The 26,227-nt window shown below is 42.8% G+C and overlaps 1 protein-coding gene across 2 annotated transcripts in view; it reads right to left on the bottom strand.

Moving 5' to 3' along the window:
- The window catches only part of COPA (COPI coat complex subunit alpha), a 50,931-nt gene that overhangs the window by 10,416 nt on the left and 14,288 nt on the right, over positions 1-26,227 (bottom strand). The window contains exons 7-21 of one of the 2 annotated variants that reach the window (XM_084782404.1): positions 22,069-22,178; positions 19,888-19,987; positions 18,713-18,848; positions 16,707-16,789; positions 10,922-11,072; positions 9,949-10,015; positions 8,815-8,890; positions 6,855-6,937; positions 5,032-5,171; positions 4,178-4,263; positions 3,936-4,074; positions 2,901-3,063; positions 2,656-2,802; positions 1,896-2,085; positions 1,681-1,776 (exon numbers count right to left, since the gene is read on the bottom strand). In XM_084782404.1, the coding sequence (XP_084638530.1) occupies positions 1,681-1,776; positions 1,896-2,085; positions 2,656-2,802; positions 2,901-3,063; positions 3,936-4,074; positions 4,178-4,263; positions 5,032-5,171; positions 6,855-6,937; positions 8,815-8,890; positions 9,949-10,015; positions 10,922-11,072; positions 16,707-16,789; positions 18,713-18,848; positions 19,888-19,987; positions 22,069-22,178 (1,767 nt within the window). Of the gene's footprint in view, positions 1-1,680; positions 1,777-1,895; positions 2,086-2,655; positions 2,803-2,900; positions 3,064-3,935; positions 4,102-4,177; positions 4,264-5,031; positions 5,172-6,854; positions 6,938-8,814; positions 8,891-9,948; positions 10,016-10,921; positions 11,073-16,706; positions 16,790-18,712; positions 18,849-19,887; positions 19,988-22,068; positions 22,179-26,227 lie in introns of both variants that reach the window. The other variant, XM_084782403.1, reaches the window with a different exon arrangement.

Consider the following 26,227-nt stretch of genomic DNA (forward strand, 5'->3'; position numbering starts at 1 on the left):
TTTTGGGGGGGAGGGCATGTTAGACATATGTCGTCACCATGAGGCTTTTTCTTATTTTAAAACAATTTTTGAGAGAAGGTTTTTCTGTGTAGCCTTGGCTGACATGGAACTCCTGTAGATCAGGCTGGCCTCCAACTCAAGAGATCCACCTGCCTCTATCTCTCGAGTGCTTGGATTAAAGGCAAGAACCACAACATCCAGTTCTCAGATGATAATTTTGTGCAAAGAAATTTGTTTATAATTAATAGTTACTTTTCTTTTTAAATTTATTTTTATTTTATGTACATTGGTATTTCGACCGTATGTAGGTCTGAGTGAGGGTATTGGGTTCCCGGGAACAGAAGTTACAGACAGTTGTGAGCTGTCATGCGGGTGCTGGGGAATTGAACCTGTGTCCTCTGGAAGAGCAGCCACTGCTCTTAAAGCTAACTCATCTCTCCAGCCCCCCAGTTACTTTTCTTTTCTTTTCTTTCTTTCTTTCTTTCTTTCTTTTTTTTTTTTTTTCGAGACAGGGTTTCTCTGTGTAGCCTTGACTGTCCTGGACTCACTTTGTAGTCCAGGCTGGGCTCAAACTCACAGCGATCCACCCACCTCTGCCTCCCAAGTGCTGGGATTAAAGGCGTGCACCACCACGCCCAGCCCAGTTACTTTTCTTTAAGCACTATCATCAATGCTAACAACCACCTTGGATTTATGCTTGACTCCTCTCCATCACAGCCTACATCTACATCTTGCACTTATAATTTTTGACTAGAGTTATTTTTTATTTTTTAAAAAGATTTATTTATTTATTATGTATACAATGTTCTGCTTGCCCGCCAGAAGAGGGCATCAGATCTCATTATAGATAGTTGTGAGCCACCATGTGGCTGCTGGGAATTGAACTCAGGACCTCTGGAAGAGCTGCCAGGGCTCTTAACTTCTGAGCCATCTCTCAAGCCCCCTCATTTTATTTTATGTATGAGTGTTTTGCCTGCTTGCATATGTGGACATCATGTGCATGCTTGGTGCCCATTAAGAGTCAGAAGAAGAAGGAGGTGGATCTCTTTGAGTTCGAGGCCAGCCTGGTCTACAAAGTGAGTCTAGGACAGCTGAGGCTACATAGAGAAACCCTGTCTCAAAAAACAAAACAAAACAAAGAGTCAGAAGACGGCAGTGGGTCCCCTGGAACTAGAGTTGAGTATAGTTGTGAGCCCTCATTTGGGTGGCTGGGAACCAGACCTAGGTCCTCAGCAACAGCAAAACGTGCTCTTAACAGCCCATCTCTCCAGCCCTTTATTTTTTGGGACAGAGTCCTAATCTGTAACCCAGGCTGGCCTCAAACTTAGGGAAATCTTCTTGCCTGTTTCCTGAGTGTTAGGGTAAGATGTGAGTCACCATGCCTAGAACTTGTTCCTTAATGGACCTCGAACTCTAGCATAGAGTTTGGTATATAGGGAGACATCAACAAACAAACGGCAACAATGACTCAAGTCTTGTAAACTGAGTGCAAACTCTACAGTAGAAGTTCAAGAAGCACCAAGACTCCTTCCTTGTCTGGCTTCACCATTTGGTTTAGAAGAAAAATTTTAAGTGTAATATAAACACAAACACACACACACACACTACAATAAAGGGCAATTCCCAGAAGCTCCTTCCGCAGGCCTCAAGGGAGCTGGTGAGTCCTGGCTAGATACTTACTCTGGCCACAGTTCTTCAGGATTCGCACTCTCTCCGACACATCACCCAGGTAGAGGGCATTCTGATAATGGCCACTCATGTCCTTCCGGATCTCAGCTGCATCAAGTCAATGAGAAACCAACTTAAGCCTTCTCTCTAAAGCATTCTCTCCTCTATTTCTCTTCCTCCTTCCCCACAAGGCCCACACTTTCCAACCTGAGTTTTAGTGAACTCACCAATCTTCATCATCTTGCGAAGTTTCTCCAAGTTGCCGGTAATAAGGTACAGGAAGGACAGCTTGTCAAAGTTTTTGGTGCGCTGATAGCACATTTCTACAATCTGGTGATTGCCCTGTAGCAGGGCCACTTCCCCCAGCTTCTCCCAGCAGTTCTTGTCATCCAGGGCTTTGGCTGCTTCTAGGGCAATCTAAAGAGTTCCCACGGTCAGTGATGCAAAACCAGGGGCTCCATCAAAGCATTTGCCTCTAAAATTTCCCAAGGAATTCTCTATACTTGCAATCACGATCTTCACTCTATGGAGAATTCTATTTACAAACGTGATTTGAATCATAAATAGAGTCACAGCATAGTGCTCTGTGCACAGGGGCTTTAGGGAAAGGCAGAGGAAGTAATAAAAGAAGGAATAAAATGCAGAACTGGAAAAGCAAGCTTCCTAAGCCCTTTCTTCCTTGAAACAATGTCTGTGCTCTCTGGGCCTCACCATCTTGTAAGTACTTCATCCAGCAAGATCAAGTGTCACGGAAAATAAGCCGATTCTTTGGACTTCCTGCTATCTAACTTTTATCCTAGACGTTCTTAAATTCAGTTTGAGATGGTAACGATTGAAAACACTGGGCAGAAGAGACAAGAAGAAGCAGAAACAGCAACAGGAAAATTGCTCAATTTAACTAAAATCCTGAATTCCACGCCAGCTAAGATGAAGCCCAGCTAAGGCCTTCCGGAGTCCAGCCTCTAGGACTTATTAGGTCCCTCTCACCTCAATGTTCCCGCACTCCAGAGCCAGGCTGAAACGAGTTTTCTCATCCTTTACAAAGTGCAGCGCCACTTCAGGGTAACCCTTCTTCTGGAGATAAGCAATGATTGACTGGCCTACTAGTTTGGCGTTCCTCACCATGTGCAGGACCTAGACATTGAGTTTGGTAGGCAAGGAGCAGAGATTACTCATAAGGTAAAAGGAGTACTGCGTCATTTAACACTTTGCTAGGTGTCCCTGCTTCATACCTCATCATACTTTCTGTTGATCAGGGCCAGTTTGAACTTGAACTCGGTGGGATCGATGGTGAGTACCCGAGGACGGCACTCCCTGTCCAGGCAGTAAACATTGTTGCCCCTCACTCTCGTGACATAAATGGGTAAGTCCAGAGTGCGGATGATCCCATGGTCCCTAGGAAGAGGGGATGAAAGGCACAATTTTCAGAAGTGAGAGGAAGTTCAGCTTGCGAACAATGAACAAAAGTTAGGACAGTATTTTCTTGTTACCCTTTCATCAAGTGCTACTTAAACAATGGTACAGACAGGAAGTGTTTCAAATTGATTTTATTATTTTCTTTTTATTTTAATTTTTAAATTTTTTTTGATTTTATTATTTTCTATGACAGAATAGATGCTACGAACTTTTTACAGTATGAGGGATTGAGCCTAGAGCTTTGGGCATACTAGGAAGGCACACCACCAATGACTAGCCTCCCTTCAAAAATAAAGTCATTATTATGTATGCGTGTGCATTATGTGGGGTAGAAATGCATGCTGCAGGGCATGTGTGGAAGTCAGAGGACGGCTCTGTGGAGTCAGTTCTCTCCTTCCACCTATACAGGTGTTCTAGGGGTCAAGCTCAGATTGCCAGGCTCACACATAAAGCATATATTTTTTTTAAACCTGGTGAGCTATTTCACTGGTCCTTCCTCAGTCCTTTAGAATTTTTCCCCTAAATTTTGAACATTTTTCTTTTATGTGTATGTGTTTGTGTGTACACAGTGCAGGTGTGTGGGGGCCGGAGGACAGCTCTAGGATCTGGTTCTCTCCTGCCACTTTGAGGAATCTGGGGATTGAACTCAGGTTGTCTGACATTGAAGAAACTGTCACTACCCACTGAGTACACACACACACGCACGCACACATATACCCCTTGAGTACATATGTGCACTGTTAGCTTTTTCATGGAGAATGTTAACAGGGAACTGCAGTTATATCCCCAGTGCTAGCACAGTGATTGCATGAAGCCACTTTCTCCCACTCTGTCCCAGATGATTCACTTACCCAGTGGTGACAGCATATTTGATGTGGTTGCTTGTGGTATAGATAAACACCCCACTTTCATCCCAGGCCCCACTCTTGACTCGAATGTTCTCATGAATGTTACATAGAGCATCCAGCTTGCGGTTACAGATCACAATGGCTGTAAGAGGCAAAGGGGATGAGTGCTCTGCTGGACAGGGTGAGTGCAGTAAACTGGCAGGAAGGACGTGGGCTCTAAGACAGTGGATATAATGAAGCCTTACCATGTTTGGCCAGTAGTGCTACGTGAGACATATCTGCTGACCAGATAACGTATTTCACCTTGGAAATCTTCACTGATGCTAGAGTCCTGGCATAGCAAGAGAAAGGTAATCATGAATGGGCCTAATTTCCTTGTCTTAAGCTATGACCTATGTCTTTTCATCTTTATTTAATGTAAAACTCAACTTGTCAATGTAACACCAAGGAAACATTGCCTGTGCTGTGGGTCAATGAGCTAAATGTTTTGGCTCACAGTCTGCACTGCCCCTTCCTCATTTGTTGCCTCCAATTACCTCCTATTATTAGGCATTTACATCTATCTATTTTCACCACTAGACTTACTAAGTTCTTTTTTTTTTAGTTTTTCGAGACAGGGTCTCTGTGTAGCCTTGGCTGTCCTGGACCTGCTTTGTAGACCAGGCTGGCCTCGAACTCACAGCGATCCGCCTGCCTCTGCTTCCCGAGTGCTGGGATTAAAGGTGTGTGCCACCACGCCTGGCTTACTAAGTTCTTTAAGAACAGCAGCAGTGCTATTCAACTTTGTGCTCTTCTCACTCCAAGACCTGAAAGCATTCTTTGTTCAGGTATGTACTATAAAAATACCTAAATACACAGCACCATGCTATACTGCCGGAATGTGTGCATATGGTGGCAGATGGCCATGAAAAGAGAAAAAGGACAGCAAACAGTCTAGGAGTTAAGTGTACAAGAAACAGCTAGGCCATATAGCAAGCGTACAGAACAGGCTCCTATTTAAGACTTCCACCCCACCTCATGTCAGTCTGTCAGGGGCGTCTGCCATGTTACCGCCACCCTCCCTCCTTACAGGCTGCCTGTCAGGGGCCTGCCATGTTACCGCTTCTGCTGGACGTCAAAGAGTGTGATGGAATCTGCATCCCGAAGCAGGAGGCTGCCTGTGCCAGCGTAGAAGATCTCCTCACAGTTGGGCACTTGGATTTTTTTGGTGATCTCATTCTTTAGATTCTTTATCAGAAGCTGAAATGAGTACAGGTGGAGTTACAAGAAGCTAATGATGTCCCTTGGCAATTGTTCCTTTAATAAAGAACTTTCCCCCCGTCCCAGTCATTTATCCATCAAGTTGGTCAATCCAAGCTTCTCTCCAGGACCTGACCATTAACCCCTGACTTTCCTCTCTTCCTCCCTCATCAGGTCTCTTAATATATGTATTGACTCACCCACTCATTCATGTATCTGTGCATGCGCGTGCCCGTGTGGGCACATAGGCACGAAAGTGTGGGTACATATGCATCCTTGTGCCTATGTGTAGGGGTCAGAGGACAAATCAAGTAAGTCAGTTCTCTCCTTCTACACATAGGTCTCAGGGACTAATTTAGGTCATCTTCCTTGGCAAGGGTTCTTACCCACTGAAGCATTTCATTGGCTTCTAATCCCTCTCTTTAAAAAGAAAAAGAAAAAGGGCTGGAGAGGCAGCTCAATGGTTAAGAGCACTGGCTATTCTTCCAGAGAACCCAGGTTCAATTCAAGGAACCCACATGGCAACTGTCTATACTTCCAGCTTCAGGGAATCTGATACCCTCACATAGACATGTATACCGGCAAAACACCAATTCCCATAAAATGAAAATAAAAGAAATCCTAAGAGGCTGGGCCTCATGGTACAGCCTGTACTCTGAAGGCATTTGGGAGGCTGAGGTAGGGTTGTGAATTCAAGCTCTGTCTTGGCTGCAGAGTAAGTCAGCCCTAGTTTAGGCAGAGCCTCACTGGTCTCAGTAAGATTCTAAAATTATACAACAAACAAACAGAAAGGTTAAAATGAAAGCTGGGCATATAGTTCAATGGCAGAACCCTTACCTTGCATGAACAGGGCCCTAAATTCAATCTCAATACTTAAAAACAAGCAAACAACAACAACAAAAACATAGTTACCTTAATCAGTTTCTTAGTCAACTAAAAGAAATTAGCCAGGGCTTAAGCTTTTGTTGAGTAGTTTATTGGAAGACCTTTGTTTATCCTGTGCTGGGCCAGTTACATTTTAGTCATGCATGCATGTACACATTTATATATTTTGAGACAGGGCTTCTCTGTGTAGCCCTGGCAGTCCTGGAACTCATTCTGCAGAACAGGCTGGCCACAAACTCAAAGAAATATACCTGCCTCAGCCTCCAAGTGCTGGGAATACAGGCGTATGCCACCGTACCTGGCTCTCTAAATCTATTACACTTGAAGTACCTGTTAGGGGAGTGGGACAAGGAGGAAAACCTCCCACTCATCCAAACCATATACTTAAAATCTCATGGCTTTAGCCCCTCCAAATTCAAAAGCCCAGAGGCCCAGTAACATCAACCTAATCAAAGTAACTTTTCCTTCCCAAGGGATTAGTGTGGGGCTAGGACTAGAGCCCTAGTACCCAGGATCACCCTGCTCTGGAGACAGAGCTCTTTATCATGCAGTATATGGGCCACTGCTACTGTACTCCCTACATTGGTTTCCACTTTTAGTCTTTTTTTTTTTTTTTTTTTTTTTTTTTTTTTTTGGTTTTTACAGGCAGGGTTTCTCTCTGCTATCTTGGCTGTCCTGGACCTGCTTTGTAGACCAGAGGCTGGCCTTGAACTCACAAGGATCCACCCGCCTCTGCCTCCCAAGTGCTGGGATTAAAGGCTTGCACATGCCCCGCTTCCACTTTTAATCTTAACTTACTGAATGCATGCGATCTAGGACAGCAAACCGGTTCCGAGCAACCCACACCGCTGTCAGTCCTGAGGATCGTTTCCCTTCAGGGGCTGAGGAGACAAAACCAAAGTGTGGGAGCGTGTGGTGAGCCACTAGCAGGTGACAGAGTCAGGTGCCATGAGCTGCCATTTTGGCTTCGCCAACTCAGCTGCTTCCTAACTAATTCAGCCATAACCTCAGGCTATTGTCAGTGACTTTTCCCCACCAAACTCCAGCCTCCACCCCTGCCAAACCTCTTATCTCTAGGCCAAGTGGCTGCATTTCAGCCAGCACCACATACTGGCAGAATTGCTGCCCATCTTAGGAGACAGCATACTCCATCAAGCTAACGAGCAGGGCCTTCCCAGCCAAGTGGAGGCACAGCAAGCAGCTTGTCAAAGTCTGAGACCTCCTATCCACACAGGCTGGAGAAGTGACAGAACCCCACCCCAGGCCGCAGCTGCTCCGCTGCTTTTGACATGCTAATGCAGGCCTCAGATTCGGGCAGGGAGGGACACAGCACTTCCAGCTAAATCTTGACAGGCGTGCTGGGCAATGCAGCATCAAGCTGTTGCTCTGTGAATGTCAATTCACCATTATCACCCTGAGGAGAGCTATAAAGTGTTCTTCAGTTTGCAGCTGATTAGAATGTTGAAATGAATACTCTCTGAGAAACCTGTAAAGCCAATGGAAAACAGAACATACTGGCCAGCCTTGCAGAGGTACTTCTCTGGTAGCTCAAGTGCCAAAGAATTTACAAAACACAATTTTACCACAACACATACTACTCCAGCTGCTGCTTTCACCTCTCTGGTGCCCACCACTGGACCACACCTTTTAATTATTATCCTTCTCAGAGGATGGAGAGCACAAGTTTTACTAACTGTTAACAGATATGGAACCACCACCACCACCACAACAACTACTAAGGTGGGGTGGGAGGCACCAAATCACAGCTTAGTTAGGAAAGCTTAACTGACTAATTTGTGAGGAAGACTTTGCTTTACAGATCCCAAATATATCCAGGTGTCCTGATTCTCTCATCATCTCACTGTAAGCACATTTAAAAGGGTAAAATGAGCTGCCATACTGTGTAATTCCTGTACGAAGAGGAACCATGGGTTCTAGGCTAATCTGGGTTATACAGTGAGACTCTGTCTCATACACATACATACTCCTGCAAAAACCAAACAAGAGTATTACAATAATAATGACCTGTTGGCTCTCACAAAAGGAATACAGCTAACAAAATATTTCTCAGAATTTTGGAGGGTATAAAATACCAAAATGTACTAGTAAAAGAGAGGGCCAGTGGAATAAACTTCAGACTGGGTAAGGCCTGTAAATCCACCAGAAGAACTGCACTGAAAAGAGCACAAATGAGATTCCAACTCATTTACAGAATGTTTTGTCAGCAAGTTCTAATAGTAAGGACATCAGCAAGGGATGGTGGTGATGAAAGAGGCAGGCAGGGGTCTCAGCTGGATCCGGGGATCCCAGGTGGGTCATGGGGCTGTTAGCAGCCTCATCTTTTTGACATGCAAAAGGAAGCAAATCGGATCTGGATATAGAAAGGAGAGTATAAATCCCCAGTCCCAGGATGAGACATTGCAAGACTGGAGCCACATTTTTAAATAAATGAAACTACCAGGGTGCAAGTCATATCAGCTGACAATAATCTAGGACAACATGCTGTGCTGAAGGAGAAAATGGAGAGTTTCTAATAACCAAATTATAAAATATATATATCTAGCTGGGGTAATAAAATGGAGGCACAACATGAATATTTCACACCACAATTGCCTCTGGTGCAACTGTCAGCAGCACCTGCCAACAAACAAGAGTGATATAGCCACAGTCTGGGGATGGGAAGTGCAAAACTTGAAAAGAAGTGATGATATGGGCGAGGAGAGCTGGAAGCAGAGTGGAGGAGACGAAGAGCACCTACCGTCAGGATTCTGGGAGTCTGCATCTTTGGGGATGGTGTATAGATCATAGGTGCTATTCTCTAAATTGCTTGCTCTCTGTAGCGGAAAGGAGAAAACATGTTTAGTGAGCGGCACCGAAGACACTGTTTTTTCTGACAGAGAAAACACTCCTGCTAGACAACACTGAATGTATATTTACCTGCACCCAGAGGGTATTTGAGTTATTTCCATATGTAAGAATTATAGTGCTCAGCTGGGTGTGGTGACCTTCACATGTAATCCCAGCACTCAGAGAGGCAGAGGCAGGTGGATCTCTTTGAGTTAGGCCAGCCTAGTCTACAAAGTGAATCGAGGACACCCAAGGCTACATAGGGAAACCCTGTCTCAAAAACAAAACAAAACAAAACCAGAAAAAGAAAAAGAAAGAAAGAAAGAAAAAAGAATTATAATGCTCATAGCTATGGCACTATTTTTCTCTATCCTCTAAAAATGCAGATATTATCTGAATAAAAACAAAGATTTCTCTCTATTCCACAAATTAAAAGATGATGAACCTGGTGCCTCACCTGATTATAATGGTCAAGGTAAAAGTCTACTTGAAAAAAGAAAGGGAAAACACAACAAAAACAGATCTAAGGAGACATTCAGGAACTTCGTCATGAGAATATGGTGGTGTTAGATATACTAAAGGGCCGAGATTACATGCGAGAGGTTATTTAGGGCAAACAGTTTTCATTCAGACACCAGGATACTACAGGTAGAATACTAAAGGTAGAACGTTGTTTCTTCATTTTTTGTAAATTGTGTGGCAGAAAACTGGGAGGGCTCAGATAATTCTGAAGGTGGCTTCATTGAAAAGAACCCGCTTTCCAACACAGGCCTCATATGTTCAGCAACGCACAAGGACGGAACGGAACTCCTCTGCACGACACACAAATCCAAATGCCCTCTGGTCACTTCACACCCATAACAGGATTCTGAATGTTCACTGTTTAGTCCTTACAAAATGTCCACTAATAGCTCCAATGGCAAAGCGGACAACTTGCCTAGCATATGCCCACATGTTTAATTTTCAGTACTGGGGGGAAATTCTTTTAAGAGGCTATTAGAGTTACAAAATCTGAGGAGAACCCACACACTTCATAGCTACTTACGGTGCACAGCAGCACGGCATTTTCTGCTGGATTGTAGGACATGTTGAACACTGGAAATTTGGAACCACTACATAAGCAGGAGTAAGAGAGGAAGAGAATTATTCCTTCAACGTCTACCTAACCACTTGGTGCACATACACTCACAACTTCTGTACCAAGGAATAAAATTCTGCATTTTTTCCTCCCTCCATTAAAACTCGACTACTTAATAGTTCAAAGAGCAAAATACTGCAGAAGGCGTATTTTCATCAGAGCTGGTGAGTGGTGATGGTTCTGCATGGTACACATCTCTCCACATAACTGCAGTGGACACCACATGTGGTTTCTCTGTCTTTTCTGTCCCTGGGATTGTTCACATCTTTCTGTCACAGTGGAGCTAGCGGGTGGTTACCAACCCCGAATGCCAGTGCTTGCTACCATGAATGTTTCAGAATGCTGCAGCTGGCATTCCGGAGCACAGCTCGCTCAGCCAGGCATCCCAGGGGTTATCATATCTTCAGAGCTGACAGTTCTGGAGACATGGTTGTTTTGCTGTAAAGGTAGAGTTCGGATAAACTGCAATTCTTCTAAAAATCTTCATTATTTTCTTACTATTCTGTACTGTAGTCACTTAGGTCTAACAGCCCAAAAGATTCCTCAAGGCATAAATGACAAAGGCAAAAAGTTATATTACCAAATTGGGCTACTCTCTACTGAGGAATTGTCTGTAATCTGCAAGAGATTTTGCAGGCATCAGCAGTGGATGCTTCACCATAGGGTCACCAGCAGGCCAGAGAGGGGAACCTCACAATCTCTCCATGGACACCTCTGTGTCTACCATAAAGGGATTTAAACTGAGGAGAGTTATTCAGAGGGGAGTTCTTATTCGATAGCTGAGATCCAAAATGTTGGTAAAGAGAGCTCTGCTTGAGGAAAGAAGTACATTATGACAACAGATGAAGAGGCTTGGAAAGGAGAAATAAGTCAGACTTGCCTCCGCAACTGCATCACAGCTACATCTTTGGAGCTGTTGAAATCCAGCTGACGGAGGAATCGGTCCTTTACATAGTGCAGCATATTGCCATGGACAGCATAGGCTGGCCGCTCACGTTCTAGCTTAAATACAATCATTCCACCATCATGGCCTAGAGAACAGAGGGAAGAGAAAAAATAATCAGCTGTAGCAAAAAGCACTCACGGCTAGAAACAGGAGACACACAGGATGATTATAGTCACATGCTAAAAGGGTAAAGAGCATCTACCATGGCTAGAGATGGACTGTTTCAGGACTCCCATGGAGGAGCTTGGTGTGTGAGGCTACAGTGATAGAATCTTGAAGAGATGACGCTTAGTGGAATGTCCTTAGGTCACTAGAGAAACACCTGGGACTTACGTTCTCTTAGGATACTGGTTGGTGACCTGGGGAGAATGGTGCTACACAGAGAGTATCCTGAGTTCTGTCTGTGATCCTCTCTCCTGTGATCGCTCTCTAGAACACTCCTATCAGGACGCTCTGTGTCATACTGTGACTGAACCAAAGGAACCATGACCAAAGGACAAACAACCTTGGGACTGCTCAACCTTGGATTTTCAACCTCCAAAATGGCAAATAAACAACTGCCCCTTTCCTCTCCAGATTTATTTACTTATTTATTTAATGTCTACATGTGAGTGTCTGCATTCATGTTATGTGCACATTGCGTACGTTTGGTGCCTGGGACAAAATGGGGGTGTGTCAGATGCCCTGGAACTAGAGCTAAAGGCAATGGTGGGCCACCATGTGGGTGCTGGGGATGGAGCCTTAGTCCTCTGCTACGAGTAGCAAGCGCTCTTAACTACTGAGCCATCTCTCCAACCAAAGACTCTTTAAAAAAAATTTAAGTAATTTATTCAGATTATATCTAAATTGTTATCCAATCACTTGTATTTTCCTGTTCCCCCCTCTCTTCCTCTTTCACCCCATTCCCCTTCCCTAGGTCTGTGACAGAAGAGGACCGCCTCCCCTACCATATGGTCACAGCCTACCAGGTCTCATCCTGGTAGCCTGCTTATCCTTCCTCTGAGTGCCACCAGGCCTCCCCACCAAGGGGAAGTGGTCAAATATGGTGCACCAGAGTTCATGTCAGAGTTAGTCTCTGCTCTCCACACAGCTGTGGAGAATGTGCTGTCCATTGGCTAGAATCCGAATAGGGGCCAAGATGCTTTTAAAAACATATGTAGCGTGAGATTCTTTTGCTACAGCTATAGAAAACAGAATACTACCATATCTAAATGCATTCTTAAAACTCTCACAATTCTTAGAACCCTTTTCCAAATAATTTTCTGTTACTCATCTTCCTGCTTTCTTTTTATTGAGCCTAGGACCTCAAACAAACTAAGACAGCATTCTACCAATGAACTATATTCCCAGCCCTGTGCGAATCTTCTCCTTCTCTCTCTTGGCTTTTTGAGACAGGGTTTCTCTGTGTATCCTTGGCTACCCTGGATTCACTCTGTAGACCAGACTGGCCTTGAACTTACAGAAATCTGCTTGCCTTTGCCTCCTGAGTGCTGGATTAAAGGCATGTGCCACCACCACCCAGCTCTTCTTTTTTAAAGACTTATTTATTTTTATTATTTATATGGTAGTCATCTCTCCAGCCCCTTACCCCTGCAAATCTTAATACTATTTTACACCACTGTATTTAAAGACAGCTTTCTGTGTACTCCCTGAACACTTTGTATGGACCTCCACTAACACTCAAGCCTCTCGTCTCCACTACTCCATGTTTTCTCTGAAAGCAGAATTTACATTATCTTTCATTTTTCCTCAGCTCTTAGCAAATAAGAAAATCATAACATCTATCTGCTTAAAAAAATCAATGTTGAGGGCTGGAGAGATGGCTCTGTGGTTAAGAGCACTGTCTGTTCTTCCAGAGGTCCTGAGTTCAATTCCCAACAACCACATGGTGGCTCATAACCATCTACAATGAGATCTGGTGCCCTCTTCTGGCATGCAGGTGTACACAAATAGAGCACTCATAAATAAAATAAATAAGTAAATCTTTAAGAGGGGGGGAGAGAAAGAAAAGAGGGGGTGGGGGTGAAGGGGTGGGAGATGGGGGTGAGGGTGGGGAGGGCGCTGGAGAGATAGCTCAGTGGCTAAGAGCACAGTCTGTTCTTCCAAAGGTCCTGAGTTCAACTCCCAGCAACCACATGGTGGCTCACAACCATCTATAATGTGATCTGATGCCCTTTCTGGCCTGCAGTGGTGCAAGCAGGCAGAGCACTATATACATAATAAATAATAAATAAATCTCTCTTTTAAAAAAGAAAGAAAAGAAAAAAAGAATGTTGATTCTTATATAACCCTGTCATTTTGGCCATGAGCTCCCTTGGTTTTCTCTTTGCTTGCCTCCACTCTCCTCTTTTCCTGTCTCACTCCTTTCAGTTCAGTCTAGACTGTTCCAGATGCATGTGGTTGTACTTTCAGTTCAGTCTAGACTGTTCCAGATGCATGTGGCTGTACTTTCAGTTCAGTCTAGACTGTTCCAGATGCATGTGGCTGTACTTTCCCTCATACCTACAATAAAATCCTTCTCCTCAAACATTAAAAAAAAAAAAGGAATATTAAATTTTTTCTATATATATTTGTTTATGGGAGAGGGCACATCATGATTATGTGGGAGGTCAGAGGGCAACTTGTGAGAGTCAGTTTTCTTCTTTTATAATGTGTGTTCTAGATACTGAACTCAGATGGTCAGGCTTACTGGCAAACATCTTTATCAGCTGAGCCATCTCACCTGCACAGAAATGTTAGCTTAAAAGGTATTCATGAAATATGTAAAATCAACAACCTTTTTTTTTTTTTGAGACAGGGTATCTCTATATAGTATTGGCTAGTTTAGAAATCACTATGTAGACCCGGGCTAGTCTCAAACTCCTCCTGCCTCTGCCTCCCAAGTCCTGCAATTAAAGGCATGCGTCACCACACCTAGCCAATAAAAAAGCTTTTATGATTGTTACTAAGAAAATGTTTTGTGCTGGGCATGGTGGTGCACACCTTTAATTCCTGCACTAGAGAAGTAAAGGCAGGTGGATCTCTCTGAGTTCTAGGCAGCCTGGCCTACAAAGAAAGTTCCAGGACAACTAGGACTATAGCCTGTCTTGAAAAACCAAACCAAACCCAAAACCAAAACAACAACAACAAAAATTACCAAACAAAACTAAACAAACAAACAAAAAACACCCCAAAACAGTAACAAAAATGTTTTGTGCTTTCCCAATTAGCATCATCCACTCCTTAAATAATCTCATTTCTACATTCCTAGTACCTACTCCTCACATATAAACCAGGTTCACTTTCCTACTCAAAGTCTTCCAGTGGCTTTCCCCCACTATCTATTTATATTGATTGATTGATTTTTATGTGTATTTAGTATTTTGCCTGCGGAGGAGAGAAAAGGGCATCTGACCCAATGGAACCATGGATGGCTGTGAGTCACTATGTGGATGCTGGCAGAAAGATCCAGGCCCTCACTAGAAGCCATAAGGGCTCTTCACCATCAAGCCATCTCTCTAGTCCCTTTCCAGTGGCTTATAATTTATTCAGAATATTCAATTCTAGCCATAGCCTACAAAGACCAAGCAAAATCTTTCCAATACCTAATGCCTTACTACATTCTCATGGCAGATCTGATGCTCCCTTACCATGCCAAGAACTTCTCTCTTTTTTTTTTTAATTAATTATTTATTTTTTCTTTTTTTTTCTCCTTTATTAATTTATTCTTGTTACATCTCAATGGTTATCCCATCCCTTGTATCCTCCCATTCTTCCTTCCCTCCCATTTTCCCCTTATTCCCCTCCCCTATGACTGTTCCTGAGGGGGATTACCTCCCCCTGTATATGCTCATAGGGTATCAAGTCTCTTCTTGGTAACCTGCTGTCCTTCCTCTGAGTGCCACCAGGTCTCCCCGTCCAGGGGACATGGTCAAAGGTGAGGCACCAGAGTATGTGAGAACGTAATATCCCACTCTCCACTCTACTGTGGAGAGTGTTCTGTCCATTGGCTAGATCTGGGTAGGGGTTTAAGGTTTACCGCCTGTATCGTCCTTGGCTGGTGCCTTAGTTTGAGTGGGACCCCTGTGCCCAAATCTGCCTATCATAATGTTCTACTTGTAAGCTTCTAGGACCCTCTGGATCCTTCTACTTTGCCATTCTCCCTGATTCTCTCATCTAGAGTCCCACTAGAATGTCCTCCCCTCTGTCTCAGTTTCCTGGTAAGTGAAGGCTTTCGTGGGGCATGCCCCTTGGGCTAATGTGCAGATATAAGTGAGTATATACCATTTGAGTCTGAACTTCTCTTTTTAACCCATTCCATGTCCTTTGCCTATGATATCCCCTTCTCACTCATTTTCATTTTTCTGAGTACTCAATATAAGCCAGTAGTCCACACACTGTTTATCTCCCTTCTTTTCACTTGATTTTTGTTCAAGGCATTTTCAAACACATATCACTTTATATGCTTAATGTTTACAGTCCATTTCTCTTAAAGCTCCACCAACACAGCAATTATTTTACACATTGCTTTGACAACAGCACCCAGACTAAGGCCTAATATTTATTATGTATTTGACAAACGAATGAACTGGACTTGGCTTCTAGTCCCTCAATCTGAGAACTCTAAATGTTCAATATTAGTCCCCTATAAGCTCCTAAAAGCACATCAAAGGGAGCGAGCTAAGTTTAAACAGATCTGGGTAGAGAAGACCACTAAAGATCACTACCTTCCAAAAGTAAGAGAGATAAAGGTGGCTCTGAGAACTCTGCTTCTCTTTGTCATCCTAATATGACTTACTGGAGACAAAGCTAATGAAGAATCACTTTTAAATCTTAAAAACTTCTAACTAAATCAGAGAGGTGGAAGAAATGTGGGGCATATGGACCATGCAACCTGGGGAACTGGCACTGAACCGGCGAGGGGGACCCTGCTCAAACGTTGGAAATCTCAAACTTGAGACAAAAATCTCACTCAGTGACTGGTAGGAATAGGACTGCTCCCTCCCTGATTCTGTAACTACATGGCCCAGGGATCGTAGGCCAACACCCCCCAACTCTCAAGGTAGTCACAGGTATTCATACAGCAGGCACCTGGATGCCAATAGGCATCACCAGCATGCCAGCCACAGCCAATGAAATGCATTCACCCCAAAAGCTCCTCCTCACTCTCCAAGGTTCATGAAGCACTTATCATGTACATAAGCTGATTCACTGACGATCGTCCAAGAGTGGCTGTTTTCACTGCGCTGTAACACTTAGGGAGCTGCTTTGGAGAGGGCTTTCTCTCTCTGGACATTCACCGCTAGACTGCTGCTGCTTGGCCTAACATCGAAGCAAGGGCCACTCGCCACTCGCCACGCCACTCTCGTCGCTCTTACAGCACTCGCGGCTCACCTCTTGTGCTCACCAATCTTGCGGCTCCTGCCTATCTCAGCTCTCACTGCCCAGCCCAGCACTGGAGCTCAAGCTCCCACTGGCACCCAGCTGTTCTTACAGCATTGGCCTAGGGAACTGTTCTGCTTCTTTCCATCTAGTTCCTCTCAGAGAAGGCCTATAATTGTCCACCAAGCTAAAAGAGCTCTAACACTAAAAACCTGTGGAGGTCTCTTCCTCCAGTACTCCCTGCCAGACCAGGATCCTTGCAGACCCCACCTGTTCTGGACTACACTTCATTCTTCTTGCTTGGTATATGGTGGTGCCCATACACCTGAGGGAGGAACCACAAAGAAAAGGTCCTTACCTGCTGCGAAGAGGTTAAGGTTGGGATGGGCAGCTAGGACCCAGAAACGATCATGATCCCTGCGGAAAGTCTGAACCCCAGTCCTAGGAAACCAGAAGGTACACAAAGAAAACTATTAATTAAAAGTCTTCTATTGACTCTACTCCTCAAGATTTTAATTATTACTCTCAAATAAGGTTTTTTGTTTTTATTTTTTTTCGAGACAGGGTTTCTCTATGTAGCCTTAGCTGTCCTGTACTCACTTTGTAGACCAGGCTGGCATCGAATTCACAGAGATCCACCTGCCTCTGCCTCCCAAGTGCTGGGATTAAAAGCGTGCGCCACCACCACCTGGCCTAAGGTTATTTTTTTAATAGATGAAGTTATTTTTAATACACTGGTACAGAATTCAAGTTTAAGATTATCTTTGACACTATATCTATCTATCTAGTTGGTTTTTGTAACTATTTCATAATTATTCTTACTGTATGTTATTATATATAAAAATGGGCTTTGGTGGAGCATGGTCTAGTGCTTTGTATTTGTTAACTGCTTGCCCCCTTCTGAGATTCTCACTGCTTATGAGCACACTGACACACCCTTATTGTTGTTTAACCTTGCCTCTCTGTTTGACTAATAAAGAAAGCTGACATGTGGGCAGGGCGGAAGGTAGGTGTGGCAAAGGTTGGGGACTTTTGGGGACAGAGAGCGCCTTGGGAGAAAGCAGCAGACAGACAAGGAGGAAGGAGGAGAATAGCCATGGGATAGAAAAGAGCCATGTGGGTCTAGAGGAGGAACTCTGAAATTCCACATAAAAGAAATGGCCTAGATTAACAACCTTAGCAAGTATTTTGGGATTATGGATGGGAGGTAGCCCACATATAGATGTTCTAACATATAGATGTTAGAACAGATGGCATGGGATAGAGGATGAGAGACATTGAAAGGTAGTTTAGGGGGCTAAACTACCCAGCACCAGGTAAAATAGCGTATTCTAAAATACAACAGGTATCTGTGTCTTTTTGATTATGATAGTAGGTAATAATAATTACAAGCCTAATAATAAACATTTATTAGGCCATACCATTAAACTAACAGCAACAACCTTGAGTACACTGTGCACAAGAGGGGTGAAGAGGAAGCCTATAAGATGGCCTTAGTGCAGTAGGGGCAGCAAGCAGTGTAAGCGAAGCACCACATCAGGATGAAGTCTGTAAGGAACAAAGTGAGAGGGCTTCAAGCCGTCAGTTTCTCCTTCATAATTTCCTACTCTACTTTCATTTTACATTTCTTATCTCCTTAGATAAACAATGAAAGGAAGAAAAAAACCACTCAAATTTAGAGGAGAAAAGGATATATGGAAATTTCTATCTAATAAATATTTGTTGATATCTCAGTCTCTAAGGTTTTCGTTTAATTATTTTTTACAGTAGTGGGATTAAACGGAGGGCCTTGTGCATGATAGGCAAACATTTTTATCACTAAGCACTATACCCTTCAAATTTCAAAATATAGGACTTGATTCTTCTTCATGATGAGAAAAAAATACTCCATGTTTCTTTCCTTTTTAAAAATATTATTGTATAAGATGTGTGTGTGTGTGTGTGTGTGTGTGTGTGTGTGTATTTGTGTATGAGAGAAAGAGGGAGGGAGAGTTAGAGACAGAGACAGAGCCTACACATGTGTGGAAGTTGAAGGACAACTTGTGGGTGATGTCTCTCTTTTTCTAGTGGTTAAGAGAATTAAAGCAGGTCATCGGACTTGAGTGGAAAAGTGACTTTTTTAAAACAGGCTAAGCCATCTCACTGTTTCTGTTTTTTGTTTGTTTGTTTTTTAAATTTTTGAGATAGGGTCTCGCATAGTCTAGGCTGGCCTCCAACTCCCTATGATCCCCCAGCCAACACCCGAGTACTGGCATTACAGTTATGTGCTACTGACCCTGGTTTCTAATATAATTGTCAAAGTCAAAGAATAAGATAAAGGGACCTTCTCCTGGCTTAGTCATATATCAAACATAATTCCCTTACCGCTTAGACATATCCCAGACTCGAATACTCTTGTCCTCAGAATTGCTGAGGATCAACTCTTGGCGAGGGTGGAAGACAGCACATGACACATTGTTGTAATGGCCCCGGCAGGTGTCAACCTCCCATGCTTTTGATTCTGAAGAACAAAAGGAATTGTTACCACAATTCACTAAAATAACTCTGGGATCTATAAAGCCAACATCCTTAAAAAAATAAAAAAGATCTTATTTATATTTTTCATTACGTGTATGTCTATCTGCGTGTGGGTTTGCGCACCTGGGTGTAGTACCTGTGGAGGCCAGAAGGCAGCACTGGATGCCCTGGAGCTGCAGTCACAGAGTGACTGAGCTGTCTGACGTGGGTGCTAGGAACCAAACACAGGCCTTCTCTGGGTCCACTGAGCCCCAATTTCTTGATAGGTTTTGCTATGTGGCTCAGGCTGACCTTATACCTGGGATCCTCCTGCCTAAAACCCATGCATGCTGAGGCTGTTAGGGTAAAGTGCCATGTACATCTCTGACACTCTTTTAATCAAGTATTAAGTACTATTGCGAAACACTAAATCAATTGTTTCCCCAAATTAGGGAACATTTTTTGTGTCTCTTCCTCTTTTATGTTTTACTTTAGCTACTCTAGCCCCCCAAACCCTCTTTCGTTGAGGTGAGACGAGGCTTTGCTATGTTGCCAAGGCTAGCTTTGGACTCCTAGGAACAAATGATCCTTCTGCTTCGGCCCCTTGAGTAGCAGGAGCTACCATCACATGTGACCTCAGCTCCAAGTGCCCAAGTTTTTCTGTACACGTCTGTTCTCTTATTATGAGTGCCTTCTGACCTATATTACCTATAACACCTATATTAAATCATTATGCTTTTATCCTATTTTATCCTCATAGTATATATTACTAGCTGACATTTTGGAGTAAATATAAACAGAGTAGTTATTCACTATTAGTCAAATGATGGCATGAATTTTTACTCAAGTTTGCTCATGTCTCTCAAAATCAAGACACTGCCATAGGGGTAACAAGGAAGAGACCATGGCTATGCACTTAGACTGGCAGTAAATAATCAACTAAGGCAGAAAAACAAGGATAAAGTCTAAAAAACCCGGCTTCTTTCCACGCTGGCCAGCAGTCATTTTCCTGGCTATGGCAATACCACCACTGCCTTACTCACCATTCATACGCCAGATCTTCACTTGTCGGTCATCCGCCCCAGAGACAATAAGGGGCATAGTGGGGTGGAAGGCAGCCCAGTTTACGCCACGATCATGGCCCTGTTAAATAGGAAGAAAAAGTAGGTCTTCCAAAACAGCGTTAAAAACACAATTCAAAGCAAATCTTGCTGGTGTTTATAACAACATTTGTCTGTTTCTTTATCTGTGACTCAGGCCCTTGCAATGTGCGAAACCAGCACTCTAACACTCATCTCTTTCCCCTGCCCTCTGAAAAGCTCTTCAAGTAAAAGGATTCAAGGGGCTGTGCCACTGTAAAGTTCATTTCTCGTTTGATTTCATCTAGTTTGGTTTTTGTTTTTTTTTGTTTTTTTTTTTTTGAGACAGGGTCTTGCTGTATACATGGAACTGGCTTTGAACTCCAACCCTTTCTGTTTCAACATACTTGGAGTACAGGTATGTCATTACACCTGGCTTATTGCAAAGCTTTAAACATTAGAATAACCATGTCAATCTGTCCAATATTACTTCAAATTCTCATTGATGTTCCAAACATTTCCACCAGGAAATTCAGCTTTACCTATATGTATTTAGGATGTTTTACTTCCTTTTTACTTGTCTCCATGTGTTTTATTTCTACAAGTAACTGCAGCATCTTAAGTACAAAGACCTATTTTAGAAGTTAATGCAGATACTCTCAAAGTATCTGGAATCCCTTGAAAGAGTCCCAAGATACCACTGGAAAGTCTGCAAGTTAAAAAGTTATTTTTCAAATCATACTAAGATTTTTACTTTCCTTTATTGTTCATACAATGGAGTTCTGCACAGGATACATGATAGGTGATGACACCATTGCTCTGACAGCTAATGAACTGAACGCTGACAAAGGCCATGTGTTTAAAGGCTCTCGGTCAGGCTAGAGGTGTAACATGGCAGGAGAGCATGTGCAAGGTACTGGGTTCCACTCCTAGCACAAGAGACAAAACCAAGGGGCTGCAGAGATGACTCACCGGCTAAGTGTATTGACTATTCTTACAAAGGAATCAGGTTTGGCTCCCAGCACCCAGGTATGACTGCTCATAACTATCTCTAACTTCAGTCCCAAGGGATCTGGTGGTCTCTCATGGCCTCTGAAGGCACTAGACATTCACATGGTATACTGATTTAAATGAAAGTAAAACACTTCTATACATAAAAATAAACTAAATTTTTAAAAAAGGTTTCATTTAATATGGCTAAAATGGACAGGTATAACACATATACAAATAAACTCTTTGGAATGCTTATGAAAATTTAAAAGTATAAAGACAAAAAAGTTTAAGGACTGTGAGTTCAAGAGAGCCTCTATTTTATTTACAGGTCATACTTCGCTCCTTTGACAAGATTATACACGAGGCAGTTATGATTCACAAGTTTTAAGGGTAAGATGTGTTTGTAAAAGCAGCTGGGTTTTGAAGTCAGAGCCACAGCTGGAGCCCAGCATTCACTGCATACATCTGCACTTTGGGGGCTACAGAATTTCTCTAAATCAATCCCCCCCTCTCTCTGTCTCTCTCTGTCTCTGTCTCTCTCTCCATCTGTGAGAGACACAGTCTACATTTCAGTGAGTAGTTTTATGCTTTAAACCTTTGTAATTTTAGAAAACCCAGTTCCTTTTCTTATGCTTTTCTATTTTCCACCGCGAACAAAGTTTCTTACACATGGTCAGTTCTTGGTACTCACTGGTTTTCTTTGGGAACCCTGCTTCCACCCGGCCTAGCATGGGCTCTGCTTTGTGATAGTAATGGAGCCCATGTCCAGCTGTCTTCCTTTGTCCCGCCTAGATTTATAAGATGATGTAACTCTCTCTGAGATGACATGTAACCGTCCTTCCTTTGTTGGCTTAGTTATAACTGTATTCCCCAAACCTCAAATGATGTCTGGCACTTAAATATTTATTGAAAGTATAAAAAGAAAAAAAAAATGTGGGGCAGTGAGATGGCTCAGTGGAAAAAATTGGTAGAGAACTGACTCCACAAATTGTTCTCTGGACCCCACACATGTGCTGTGACACACATGCCCACACACATCACACACACACACACACACACACACTCATCCAGGGATGAGAATGAAATGAACAGCATCTGAGAGCTTTCCCTAGGGGGTAGCACATACTCACCAACGACGACAGAGATAAATACCTCTAGTACGTGCTTCACCACTGCATCTGTCGTTCCAAACAGATCAACCCCAGTTATTCCTCTCACATCGGACTCCACCGCACCAGGAGACAAGTTTTTTTTCCTTAGACCTTTGGAGGGTTAAGGAGTGGGATGAAAGATGCAAATATAATGTTATCAGGAAAAGCAAAGTAGCAGAAACACAGGAAGGTATGTTGAAGGACTAAGATAAAATGAAACAGGAAAACAAAGTTAGACGGAAGGAAGAAAGACCCTCACAAGCACCTACCTATTTATTCTTTACTAGCTCCTGCCTTAACACTTAGAGGACCCTTATTGGGAGCCAACCCAAATTCTGACACAACTAAGTTCATAACATCTACATCCAAGAGCGATCTACTTCAGGTTAATAGCACTTGCAATTTTTCCCAAATGTGGCCTCAAATGGTAATCATTTGATGTCCACTTTCAGGTTCATAAAATCTATAGTAATCTTCTCTTATCATCTTAAAATTTTATTTTTACCTTAAATGTTTTAATGTATTTTATTAGTTGCTGTGTGCGGATGTCTGTCTGCATGCACATCTGCATACCATATGCATGCTGGGACCTGCAAAGGCTGGGACTAGGGTTACAGGTGGTTGTAAGCTGCCAAATGGGTGCTGGGAGCTGAACTCAGGCCTTCCAGAGCAGTGGTCAGTGCTCTGAGCTACTAAGCCATATCTCTAATCTTCATGATAAAAAAAAAATTAAAGAAATACTCTTGGTGGAGATCACATTTCAGTGTTTTTTCCAAGCTGGAAGCCACTTACAGGAAATATCCAGGTGCACTGCAGAACTAGACATATTAAACAAAACAGCTATTTAGTCTGGAAGAGCTAGTACAAATACTATGAGAAGATACAGCAATAAGGTGCTAACAAAAAGTGTACTCACACCTTCCACTTGCCTCTTGAACAGGACATCAAATAATTAAAACTGTTATGCTTTTTTTCATATTCTTGCATTAAAGGCTGGCCATAGATGTGAACATATGTATTTTTCCATTAAAACCTACAGAGGCTAGTTTCACTCAGAGGAATTATTAGCCCATAATTTTAAATAATAGGCAAAAGACACCAGGACAAGTGTCTTTTTTTTAAGATTTATTAGTTTATTTTATGTATATGAGTGCTCTCTCTGCATGTACATCTGCATGCCAGAAGAGGGCATCAGATCCCATTATAGATGGTTGTGAGCTACCACGTGGTGGCTAGAAATGGAACTCAGGACCTCTGGAAGAGCAGAGAGTGAATGCTCTTAACCAGTGAGCCATCTCTCCAGCCCCAGGACAAGCGTCTTATTTATGGATAGTCCGTCTACACATTTTTCAAAGCTGCTACTTGAGGTAAGGTCTGGTGGCTCATACATGCACTGTCAGCACTCAGGAGGTAGAAGCAGGGGGAGTGCCACAGGTTGAGCCTGGCCTACAGAGCAAAGCCCTAATTCAAAAAGCAAGGCGTGTAGGGGAAAGCTGACTGTGTTAAAACCAGAGCCAAAATTATAGTACAAAGTACTAATATCAGATTTGATTCTGATAACAAGCCCTTAGAGATAGGTAACAATCATATATAATTATACCAAATTATACATAGCAAAACAAAATTAAGACTTCAATCCTACCTTTTAAAATACTTGGGAAAGAAAATGGTAAGATAAAGTTACCTAAAAGTTGTTAAATTTTTTTTAAAAAGCAGGGACTGAATAAAACATATTGAAAAAAAAAAAACCTAAGAAGCTTCAAACTAAAATGTGTAGGAAATGGAAATCAGTTAAGTTCAATGAGTGCACTCCCTGCCACTGTTGTAAGCTACTCTGCGCTTCTTCTGTTCCAACAGCGCCTAACGTCAGCCCTGGAGCAACACTTCTAATTACTTTATGCCCAATTCAAGAGACACTTAGCCATAGGTATAGAGACATAAAACTGAAAAACAACAACAACAATAGTAATAAAACCCCTCTCCCCAAGCTTCATCAATACATGATCACAAGGATGTCTTCTATTTATTTCATTTGTCCCTTCAATAGGGTCTGTCAACTTTTTCTATTGAGGTAGTCTATGTAATAGGTCAAAAAACAATACAAAACCAGACAGCTGTGAGGAACTTCACCTCCTATAAGCTTCAACAAACACATTAAAAGGAAAGCTGTGTGACAGAATTGAAGCCTTTGTGCACTTGCCTGCAATGATCCAGGAAAGGGGAAGGGCGAAACAGATGAATAGTGACAGGCAGTGAAAAGATACTTAGAGAAGAAATATTTGAGCCTTTGACAAGCCACTCACTAGGACTGAGCGACAGATGGAAAATTTCTACAGCAGCTACCCAAATCCAGAGGGAGAAGAGCACACTCTCAGGACGGACCAGTTATGTATGCCTCCCAGCAGGGGCCAGGGGAAGCAGTATAGAGAGAGAGGTGAGAAAAGGATTTGGCAGCATATTAATATATTTTAGTGGATATTTAAAAGAGTGAGCCTGAATTACATGGTCTTGACATGCAAAGGTGTAAGCATATTAAAATAATTTAACGGACAGTTTACTTGGAAACACAAGCTAAAACAGTAACCCATCTTCCACAGCTAGTTTTGAAAACTCTTTTCCTTTAAACAAAAGATTTTTGCCAGGCTAACAGAATATTCAGGTCACAGTGAGCTCCAGGGGCTAAACCCACAAGGAGAAGTGTTAGGGATTGCTTTGCTTTTAAAGAGGTCCGCATTCTCTTGGTGTTACCCACTAGCTCAGAGCATTATCAAAAGAGAGAGAGCCAAAATTATCAGAATGACACCAGTCCCCTAAATTTGGGAGCATTTATCTCTTATTTAAAATATACTTTGAAAGGGTTAGCATCAGCCCCTAAGCGGCCAGAAAGCTGGTTTCTCTTCCTGTGTTCAGACTTAATCTGAACTAAAGTAAAGTGGAGACCTGAGAATATGCTAATTTTGCGGAAAGGAAAATGTAAGTGTAGGCTCTTCCACTTCTGTAAAGAACAAGGATTCTCCTTCCACTCTGGTTAAAGGATTATTTAAAGTCAACAGAGTCAGCAGAGACATGATAAAGAACATTCCCATTAGTATAGCAGATTAGCACAACATTCCCACTATGACATCTATAAATTATAGCAGCCACAATGCCACATAACAATCCATGCAATTCACACATTCAAGAGCAGCACAAACCCCACTAAGGTCATACTCTCCCTCACTTCTCTAATCTAAGGCCCTTAATTTTGATGTAAACACGTTTTCTGCCTTCAAAGGTAAAGAAGGACACTTCATGGTCACAAATGATAACCTGGCCACCTTACTTCTCCAAATTGCTTTCTTATTTTAATTAACAGATTTTTAAAAATTAATTTCCCAGATCTCTTTAGCTAGACCAGAGGGAACATGGTGTGCTAATAGCAGGTGGCACAGCAGTAATTTAAAGTGGGGCATTATAAGGGCCTTCCTAACCCGGTGCTCTGGGGATGAACCCCTAGCACCTTAAAACCACAGTCTAGGCATGAAGTTAACATACCCTCTAGGATGGAATTAGTTATATTCCATTCCTGGGAGAACTGAGAAAAGTGACTCAAGGTACTTCCTACAGCAACTTTCTCAGGGAACTTGGACTATTCTACATAACTGTCCCTGATCAACTGGGACAGCAGGAGCTGGGATCGACCCTCATTAGGCCAGTATCTCCTGAGACAGAGAGGGGGTCTTGAATGTGTGCATGTGAAGCTCTATGGAAAGCCACAGCTAGGTTACGGCAGAGTGAGCGCTAAGCTCCCCAGGACTGGCAGTGAGGAGAGGGCACAGGCTCATGGTGCCTGTACCGAGCTCCTCCTGTTGGCATGGCTGGTCACATCTGGGTGTACTTCAAATAGCCTAGTCGGTCTGACGGAAAACTACAATGGCAAAGCCCTCGAGGATGAACACAAACCTATCTGCAAAACAATCTTGTTTATACCCTGCCTGGCAACTCTCAGGTTTTGAAAACTGCAGAGACAGCATGATACAATGCCTCCACTCTCTGACTGCCCTCCTTTCTCCTCTGATGTGTGTTTTTTCTTTGGTTTGGTTCTATGAGACAGGGTAGGTCAGGCTGGCCTTGAACTCATTATGTAGTCAAGAATGACTTTGAATTCCTCCTGATCCTCC

This window comes from Acomys minous (genome assembly GCF_964271855.1).
Source record: "Acomys minous genome assembly, chromosome: 1".
In the NCBI taxonomy this organism is placed as follows: Eukaryota; Metazoa; Chordata; class Mammalia; order Rodentia; family Muridae; genus Acomys; species Acomys minous.